At 40.9% G+C, this 10,606-nt stretch overlaps 1 protein-coding gene across 1 annotated transcript in view; it reads right to left on the reverse strand.

Moving 5' to 3' along the window:
• The window catches only part of etfdh (electron transfer flavoprotein dehydrogenase), a 32,540-nt gene extending 24,168 nt beyond the window's left edge, over positions 1 to 8,372 (reverse strand). The window contains exons 1-5 of the mRNA XM_015950938.3: positions 8,125 to 8,372; positions 7,370 to 7,528; positions 6,628 to 6,857; positions 6,339 to 6,420; positions 1,188 to 1,306 (exon numbers count right to left, since the gene is read on the reverse strand). Coding sequence (XP_015806424.1) covers positions 1,188 to 1,306; positions 6,339 to 6,420; positions 6,628 to 6,857; positions 7,370 to 7,528; positions 8,125 to 8,155 — 621 coding nt within the window. The 5' untranslated portion in view covers positions 8,156 to 8,372. The remainder of the gene's footprint in view (positions 1 to 1,187; positions 1,307 to 6,338; positions 6,421 to 6,627; positions 6,858 to 7,369; positions 7,529 to 8,124) is intronic.
• Between the last annotated feature and the right edge of the window lie 2,234 nt (positions 8,373 to 10,606).

Below are 10,606 nucleotides of genomic sequence, written 5' to 3' on the forward strand. Positions count from 1 at the left end.
CACCACCCTCTCCTTATTCTGCCTTTCCCCCGCGATCTACCAATTTCCCTCTTTCCTATTCATTTTCTCTCCGTTTCCTGACATTTTTTTGATCACAATTATATATTTTTTCCCTTTTTAAAAATATATATTTATAATCATTTTTTATACCTAAATTATTATTTTTTGTTTATGTGAAGGGCCTTGTGATATTTATCCTGAGAGGTGCGCTCTCTCTCTCTCTCTCTCTCTCTCTCTCTCTCTCTCTCTCTCTCTCTCTCTCTCTCTCTCTCTCTCTCTCTCTCTCTCTCTCTCTCTCTCTCTCTCTCTCTCTCTCTCTCTCTCTCTCTCTCTCTCTCTCTCTCTCTCTCTCTCTCTCTCTCTCTCTCTCTCTCTCTCTCTCTCTCTCTCTCTCTCTCTCTCTCTCTCTCTCTCTCTCTCTCTCTCTCTCTCTCTCTCTCTCTCTCTCTCTCTCTCTCTCTCTCTCTCTCTCTCTCTCTCTCTCTCTCTCTCTCTCTCCGAATTGTTTGTGTCTTAACATAACAAAATTGTTCATGCCATCTGTTTAAGTAACGTGTTTTACAATTACAGATTTACCTCAGAAGGGAACTTTATAAAATTATTCAGTCATCCCTCATTTCTCCACCCTGCTGATAATCTGCTGTTCCTGGCTAAGGGACTTTAACCCCAGTGGTTATTTCAGAGGCCAAGAAATGGTTTCTTATCTCTTTGTATTTCATTAGTTTTTCTTACAGACTGCATTACAGTTATATTTAATGGTTTATGTAATTTCCAATTTAAGCGATGAAAGAGACTTTCCACATTTAAAATATTAATTATGTTCAACATCTTGGATAAACAGCACACAGCTTTTGAATGTAGAAAATGTGAAAATTGTGATGTGTGTATGCAAAGAAACACATCACTGATGCACATTTGAACAAAATTCATGCAGCTCTGCTCTTGTTAGGATCTGAGTTTATAAAGAAAGATGGGATGAAAAGTTTAAAGAGCAACTTCCCATAATTCCCCTCTGAATCATAAAAAACGGAGCAGTGCAAGAACTGTTTACAGATTTGGTTGTTTGGTTTTATTCTAGCACAGAATCAAACACAAAAAATAAGTCTCTCTAAAAAGGAATAATATTAAAATGTTTAATTACATAAAAATGTCAGTGTCTTATGAAAACCAGTCTAAGTAGCTCTGACCTCTGAGGCAGCATATCCAGGGTACAGCTCCACTCCGAGCTCCTCGGCCTGTTCCCCTAGCCAACGGACAAGGTTACCCAGCCTCACAATGTAGTTACCGTGGTTCCGCATGGGCAGACCTACAGACCGAGGATTTAAAAAACAAACCACTGAGTTTTACCCAACTGCTTTGATTCTTGAGACTGAATGCCAAATGCAACCATAGCACAGAGAAGAAAAACTACATTTTGTCTAGATACTTGGATCAAATAAAGCCATAAACCTTTACAATAACACCTATTGTTGTGCACATTTACAATTAAATATTGCAAAAATGAATAAAAAAGACTAAACATAAGGGTCTCTCACACCTCTGCTCTCGGTTTGCTTCCCTGGGCTGGAAGCTAGGAGAAGGAGCTAGCTGTCTAGTTGGGGTCTGGGGTGGTTGGATGCCTACTCATTTTTACCTCAGTAAGAACAAACCAGGTCTGGGGCCTCGTTTATCAAGCTTGCTTACGCACAAAACGGGGTCGGAAAACTGTGTAAGCAACTTTCCACGCAAACTTTGGGATTTATGAAAGAAAACTTAGTGGAAAAATGTAGGGCTGCAACAACGAATCGATAAATTCGATGAAAATCGATTACTAAAAGCGTTGGCAACGAATTGCGTCATCGATTCGTTGTGTCGCACAACTCTTCCAAAAGCGCCCCCCCCCCCCCCCCTTTGCGCGCAGACCAGAGCAAGTCAAATCAGCGCGAGGGAGAGCCGGCAGATCAGCGCGAGGGAGAGCCGCAGATCAGCGCGAGGGAGAGCCGGTACCGGCAGATCAGCGCGAGGGAGAGCCGGTACCGGCAGATCAGCGCGAGGGAGAGCCTGCAGACTTGCGCTGCTGCGAACCGGTTCCGCATTGTTGCGCAGCGATCCAGGCAGCTGCTTCCAGCGCTCGGTCCATTCTCAAAGTGGCGCAACCAAAAAACTATAATTAGCACACGATCGTTCATGTCCGCACATGTTCTCTATTTTCTGTCTTATTTGTGCCTGAAGCGCGCTACTACGGAGCTCATCACCTGTGCTGTGGTGATGTCACCTCACGCAGCATCGAAAACGCGCTCTGCGCTTTGCGGTCAGGAGATCCCTTTGATCTGCTCAAAAGTAACTGATGAGGTGAAAAAGTAAGAATCCAGGCAACAGATTTTCTGGAGGATTATGAGGAGATGCAGGAAGATGAGAGACAGACAGGACAGGAAAATAGTTCAATAAAAACAAGAAAACTAAACAAAGTGTTGAAAAGTAAAATGTAGGCAGATTTATCTCCACTACACGTTTTTACCTATAAAAAACAATAAGTTATACACATGTCATATTTATACATCTGATACAGTTCAGATCACCTTCAAAACTCAGTCACACACCCAGGGCCGTTTCAAGACATTTTGGGGGCCAAGGCAAAATGCCCCCCCCCACCCCCCACCCCCCCATAACTGGGCTCCCCAGAAGCCTCTGTGTAATTCATACCCTCTCCAGGAGTACTAGTTATACAGTGTTTATAAAAGCCCCTCAGACATTACTGACATGTTCTAATATTATCAGATGAAAAACTAAATTATCAGACATGCTGTCTCATCTGCTTCTTTTCTAAACTTGCAAAAAGTAACAAAACCATTTGAAAGCCACTATTTGTGAATTCTCTGAAAGTTTCCATGGAGTGTGTGACAACTTATTTTTTCATTGATCCTATCGTCTAATCTCACAGCTGAAACAAGCATCCTTAATAATCTGTGCACAGGAAGCTTACCGATGCTGTAGTAAAACAAAAGGTATAATAATTTATTATTAATAAAACCTTGTTGCAGCACTAAAGCAGAAAAATGAGATTTTGCATTAAATATGCAAAATATTTACATATGAATTGTTTTAGAGCCCTTTTATTGGCAGAATCTGATATTAATTTAGTTCTTACAAAAAATGGGTCCCAACATGGTTTGTGTGGCGTTGCCATAGTGTGACGTCAAAGGCACAGATCCCCTGTCCTCTTGTTTGGAAATGGAAATATGATCACCCTACATTAAACAAACTGTCCACCCGGGCTTTTGCACTGCACAGAGACGCTTCGCTGCCTATGACTTTGAACGTCAGTTGAGAGTCAGTCTCATGCAGACTGACCAATGAAGAGAGGGCCTCAAGTTAAGACCCTCTCCTCATTGGTCAGTCCACACGAGGTGGGTCAAAGGTTACTCTGGGCGGGTTACGTGTTGTCAGGCATTCAAGTATTGAGTATATTTACTGCATATTACAGTAAAATATTCTGTATGTGACCACATTATGGTGATCCTTGGGTCGTGATGATGGAGCCCTTGAATATTGTTGCCCAGGGTACAACAAAGTGTTAATCTGGCCCTGGTTCCGCCGTCACATTCCCGCAGAAACTGGTTGATCACACCGGGGCCAGACTACTAGCATGTGGCTTTACAATCACAATGTCCTCAGAAGCAAAAACGCTTTTAAAAGGGAGGGAGGAGTCCTAACTGTTGCTGCAGGCTTGTTGTGTGAGAGTGCAGTTATATACTAGTTAATATATTTTTGGGTTCAGTTGCTTTCATGTGGCCTCATGTGAGTCTATTTGGGATCATTGGAATGATCAGCAGCATTTCTTGATGTGACTTTATGGCAGTTGCCCAGGGCATCATCGCAAGGAGGATGGCATTCATTTACTTTTGTTTTATTTGGTATTTTTTCAGTCATTTTTGGAAATAGTGATCAATTTTGATTAATTCACAGCCTATGTTTAATTACATTTAAAATAAATGTCAACAGATGAGATCAAACAAAATAGATGAGAATTGCCCTTAAGCTGTTTAACTTGGACCAAGCATTTTAGGTCGCAGATAGATGTAGCTTAGGGTCTCTGTCTATACACCTTATAAGACAATTTAGGTGATGGCATGTTGTTTTTCTGCTATTTAACTGTTTTCTAATAATGTTGTGTTAAATAAAGTGAAGGAAGGAGAGAAATAACGTTTCCCTAGCAGTTTTTAAAAATTTCCCCATTAATCCGATTAATCGATTAATCGTGTCGAGACCCCATCCGATTAATCGATTATCCAAATAATCGTTTGTTGCAGCCCTAGAAAAATGTGTGCAACTTTAAGTTGACTAAGGACCTGGCTTACGCACATTTTGGACATGGAGAGCACCTGCAGTGCTGCTGCTGAGAAGGATAAAATAATGAAATCCTGCAGCATTATCACTTGTACCGCTTTGTTTTCACACAGAACAAGACCCCCCCCCCCCCCCCCCCACACACACACACACACACACAGCCTGAAGCGCAGAATACGGAATGCAGAATATCAGCAAGGGGACAGATTGAGACAGAATGTCGTGCATCTGTGACAGTGTGTGTGTCCTGTCACTGTGACCTGATTGATCATGCGCCCTGGCTACTTGAACAACAGAGATCTCCATTTGGGTGACTGGTTAGCGTGTGTGACTTTCACCTGGGAGTCTGGGGATCGAGTCCCAATTGGACCATATTTTTTTAATATCTGCCACAGATCTCTGAAACATTGACGGCTTCAGCAACGCTGTGCCACTCCGTGGATTTTCTCTTATTTGTTTTACAAAAGCACTTCCTTTCATTTCTCCACCTCACCCACAGGTACCTCAATTTCTGCTTCTGTGAAATTGCGCTTCCTTGATCTACGGTCATTGGTGGAGCGCTGCAACAGCCGGCTTATGTATATGCATGAGATCCACAAGGCACTTTGCACTGACTATTTATGGCAGTACGTGGGCGTGGTGGGGGGCGGGATGTGACTAAAATGACGCTGAGAACATTTCTAAATAGTTTCTGATTTATGAAGCGGAGATTGCGTGCAGCTGTGCGTACTCCATGTTTGATAGATCACAAACCTACTTGGCTTAAGTACTTTTTTTTTTTTTGCTGAGTTTAAGTACGGTTTTAGTAAGGATTCTACATGTTTGATTAATGAGACCCCTGGTGTCCAGGAATGGTTGTGCCGTCTGCACGGCAGTACCAGGATCAGAGTGAGTAGGGTGTGTATGGGGAGTGTGAGTGAGTCTATGACATCCATTCTTGTTTGTCTTTAGGTTGTAAGTGTTTATGTGTAAGCATGATAGTGGGAGTGTGTGACTGTATCTGTCAGATAGGGTCTTGGACTCCTCCCGTCTCTTGGGACATCTTGTGGTGCTCCAACATCCTCTCCTACTCCCCCCCGCCACATTTCCTGCTGACGGGTGGTGCCTCAGTCTGCCTTCGTATTCATAGCTCCTGTGCTTGGGACTGGACGTTTTTGGCATCTGTCTGCTAGCTCCTTGTAGATGCCTGGTGGGATCTGGATCCCTGGGCTCTGTTGGGTCTCCACTGGAGTTGGGCGCCCTTGGGTCCCGGGCCGCTGAGTTCTGAGCTCAACCTGCCCAGGAGTGGGTGGCTGCGGGCGGGCCTGTTATTATCTCCTAGGTGTCTGGCGTGGCTTCTGGTTGCCCGCCCCGGGGGTGATCCTCCGCACCTCTTGGGAGGGGGTTTGGGGCTTTTCTGGCGACAATCACCCTGGGTTCCGTGGGTCTTTGGAGGCAGGTCTGTTATATATCCTCATGCAGTTGGTACAGTGATATTTTGGTTCAGTTGTATTTTTGTTTGTCTCCCTTTTTTTCTCTTTATCTGCAGGTCTAAGGGGATTGTTGTACATTGTTTGTTTATTTTTGTGAACTTTTTTTTCACCCCCCACCTCTTCCTTTGCTCTCCCCCTTTTCTCTTTCATTTCTGTCTCCATGTCGGTTGGGATTTAAAACAACCAAAAGTATTTCTAATAAAGTTTTGGTAGTAGGTGAGGCATTGTAGCTGAAGCTATACTGCTCCACCTGTGATGTTGGCATATCCTCTGCACTCAGACATCCATTCTGATTGCTTTACAGCCAGACAGAACACGGGGGGCTAAACATATTTTGAATCTTATATTAGAAAAACATCTGTGTTTCTTTAAAGAGGCCCACAACCTTTAGGTAGTGTTTAAATGACTCATTTTTCTACCAACTTGAAGCATCTTTATATCATACAATAAAAAAAATACACTAAGAATAACAAAAAGACTCAATGAATCCCATTTTCTGTCAGAGCATGAAAGTGATACAAGGAGCATTCCGCCATTTACCTGGCAAAATGGGAACAGGAATTCTGTGTTTCTCAGTGAAAATACTGAACACATCGTCTGTCACTGGAGTGTTCAGAGGCGCCTAGGGGAAGAAAAATAAAGTTTTAAAACAAATCTTACAAGAATTCAACCTTGAGTATATTATTTAGTTTATGTAGCTGTGGTAAAGGCAAAGGCTGATAAATAAGTAAAAACATGCATCATGTCATAAAAGCAATCATGACAACAACCCACACTTAACTTTCCACTGACAGCTAACCCTGGTTATGAAAAAAGCTAAGACACTTGCCCCTCGTTCCTTCCAATCAGGGAAGAGTTCGGTGAGGGCACTGGGCTCCAAACAGGCTCCAGAGAGAGTGTGTGCTCCAAGCTGAGATGCCTTCTCTACCAGACACACTCGCAGCTCCTTCTGATGTTGGTTGGCTAGCTGCTTAAGGCGAATGGCAGCTGAAAGTCCAGCAGGGCCCCCACCCACGATCACCACGTCTGCCTCATCAGCAAACCTTTCCATTTCAATATCTATGAAAATATTCAAGAAGTAAATTTAAGTACATGACAAAGGAAGGGAAACCATTTCCACTACCATTCAGATGCAGCCCTGAAACATCTATAAACTCAGACTGAATAATCGCGGACAGTCATGTGATTTTTATTTTTTCGAAAACATTTTAAAACAATTTTACATTAAAGTCCACTCACATAACTTAAAAGAAAATAAATTATTAGCTCAAATGAAAAAAAATTAAACATGACTGAAACAAGTTCATCATTTTAAAAGTGCCGAATGTTTGAAATGATATAATTATTCTTTCATGACACATTCTAATTTCTGAATCTACTTGAACAGATTCATCCAAGCTTTGCTTACAACAAAATTAAACTACCAAAGGCGGTGATAAGAAGGTTTACCATTTACAGAGGACGTGATGATCCCATAATACAACTGAGCAAGGTACAGGATCACACACAACATTACAGATGCTGATCATAAAAATACTTTACAATAACTACAACAAATAACTATGCTATACCTTGCCATCTTGGATCTTTATCTCGAGGATGGATAGTGTAGTGTGTGGTGATGCGGGGTGTTGACAGCGAGGAGCATGCCCTCCTGTGTACATGTGTGTATAGCTGAGGGACAACATGATCTGTCTGTAGTGTTGTCAATGTCCTGATACACCTGTGTGCTGCAAGAGAGAAAACAGCTCCCAGTTAAGACCAGTCTTTTCATGGTAGGTTTGACCAATTCTAACTGGTTTAGTTGGGACAAAAAAAGTACATACATAAAGGGTCATTTCTTTATAAGACTTCACAAAAATGGGAATGGGGACCTTCAATAAACATAAAACATAAAAAGGAAACAGCTGTAGAAAACATTAGCTAGCACTAAGTTTTCAACTTACAACCTCTGTTATGATATAGACGTTTAGCTCTAGAGGGAAAAACCAAAAGAGAAAAGAGCAAATCCGAAAACTCTGAACTGGATCTTTGACCCATAACAATCACACGCTTCCCGAGACCCTACATGAGTGATTGAACTTTCACCTACATTGGCTTTCCACTAATGCAAGTGAGCGTGCTAGACTCTCAAGAGCTAGCGAAAGGAGCTAACAACTCTAAGATACAATTAAATAAAGAGAATATAAAGTTACACTTTACGCTTTCTGTAAACACAAAAGCAAGCCCAGTAAACAAAACTATTGGATTTAATGAACAAATCGCCACATCTATCGTGTAGTAACGGACGCTTCTGACGTGTTAGCTAACGAGTTAGCTGGCTCACCTTTACAGGAGTATCTGCTGGCAGGAAACATCCTCTGTGTGTAGACTCACCAGAGGTCAGCTCTTTATTAAAGTGAGGCAAAGCAGAGCTGTTGTGCACTGACACCGCTGCCTGTTCAAAGGTTGCGAGACTCTACCCACAAGACACAAGTAAGGTAACGAGACAACTGTTTACTACACTGGGGTAAAGCCAGCCTCCACTCGCCGATTCACGGTAACGTAGCCCTCGCTTGATTTTGCTAGACGCACGCATTCACTGCTTTACGGTAAAAGCTCGGGCCACTGCTTTTCAAAATAGAGGCCCATCTCAAAAATGTATTTTCTGAATGCTTATATGAAAAAAATTTACAAAACGGAATTCAAGTTACCGAATTATATGTATTTCGCCATTTTGACCACTGTTTTTGAAAATAAAAGCCCATCTCAGAAACATTTTCTGACTGATTAATTAAAAAAACTTGAAAAATGTTATTCAAAAGTTACCAAATTATACTTATATCGCCATTTTAACAGATATTTCAAAAATATATTACAAATGGTGGAAATGCCTATAAAACGACTTGTGACAATCCTTTTTAAACATGTTTCTCTATAAGTCCATAGTGATTTGATACTATTACAATTCGATGACCTCTCGTTTTTCCTGTGAAACTTCATAGAAAAGCTTATTTTTATTTATATATTATGCTTCCAAAAACTTATACATATTACATAGAAAAAAATCTGTTTCCAGAATCTTCTGGTGTTAAACAGTGAAGAATCAAACACCACCAGTTCCACCACGGGAAGTTTCATCAACAACTAATGTGGAATTAAAAAAGTACTTCTTAGAAAAATGGTATAAATCATTCATTCCTCTACTTTGAATAATTTTTTTAAATCCCCCTGTTACGCCAGCTTCTGGTGTGGACAGATGAGCCCTAGAACACCTCTAGTTCTTATAAAAAAAGTTTCGTCCAAATCTGATATGGAATTTCAAAATTAAAGCTCTTTGAATATGGTTATATATCGTTCATTCCTCTACATTGAAAATTTGTTTAAAAAACTTCCCTGTTATGCCTGTATCTAGTGTGGACAGCTGTGTACTAGAACACCTGTAGTTTATAAAACCAAAGTTACGTCCAAATCTGATGTGGAATGTCAAAATAAAACCTCTTTGAAAATGGTTATATATCGTTCATTCCTCTACTTTGAAAAAATGTTTAAAAAAACTTCCCTGTTATGCCAGCATCTGGTGTGGATGGATGAGTATTAGACCACCTCCCCTTCATAGAAACAAAGTTTCATACAAATCTGATGTGGAATTTAAAAATAAAACCTCTTTGAAAATGGTTATATATCGTATCATCAGAAGCAGGGACCTGAAAAGGCTCAACAGCCTGATAAAAAAGGCTGGTTCTGTTCTGGGGACGACTGTGGAACCACCGGAGGAGATAATGCAAAGAAGGATTCTCCAGAGAATCAAGAAAATGATGGACAACCCTGAAAATTCTCTTCACAAGACTGCCCGACAAGAGAAGAGTGTCTTCAGTCAGAGGCGTCTTCAGTTTCGCTGCAACACTGACCGCTACTGGAGATCCTTCCTGCCAACAGCCATTGTAATATACACTTGCTACTACAGCAATCAGTTTCCCTCTGGGATTAATAAAGTATTTTTGAATTTGAATTGAATTATATGGCCTTCTTCTACATAGTTGTTTTTGCATTTCGCTGGCAGAACTGATGTTTCAGGAAGAAAAAAAAGTTAATTAAGAAAAAGTATGCTCCAATTTTTGGAAATGTATCTGTTGAAAAACTGAGTTTAATTAATATTATCTCTTCTATTGTTTCCTACCTCCCCAGTAATACACTTTTAGGGCCAATAGTGAAAAGTTTCTTACCTTTAGTAAGATGTTGTTCAAAAATTTATTTTATTTTATTTTTTTTACATTTTCTTCTTGCAGCATGTTGGAATGATTTACAGTTGACCGATACTCACTTCCTATAGGCTTGTTTTGTTTTTGTGGCTGTTGCATGCTCTTCAAACATGAACTGTCAGACTGTTTTCATTGTTTCACGAATTTCAAAAGTTTTCTTTTCAATCAACAGTAATTCAAAACACTGGGGCTGATTTAGGCATTTTTCTGGGACGTAGCAGCTCAGTACTGGGGCACATGCCCCACGAGGCCTGGCAACATCTGTGTTCTAATAAAAACTTTTCCCAATGTAAACCTTACATAATGTATTTGAAACAGGAAATAATGTTACAAAATAATTTGGGCATATTTATATAAATTAGTAGGTGCAGATGGAATCATAAATTCACCCAATAACTCATTATTTTAGTCATTTTCCTCAGTAGGGTCACGGGGATCTGGTGTGTATCTAACTACAGCAGTCATCGGGCGAGAGTTGGGGGACACCCTGGACAGGTCTCTGGTCCATCACAGGCCAAATAAAGAATCGGTCACCCTCTCACTCATACCTAGGGGAAATTTAGAGTC

Source organism: Nothobranchius furzeri, chromosome 1 (genome assembly GCF_043380555.1).
Source record: "Nothobranchius furzeri strain GRZ-AD chromosome 1, NfurGRZ-RIMD1, whole genome shotgun sequence".
Classification (NCBI taxonomy): domain Eukaryota; kingdom Metazoa; phylum Chordata; class Actinopteri; order Cyprinodontiformes; family Nothobranchiidae; genus Nothobranchius; species Nothobranchius furzeri.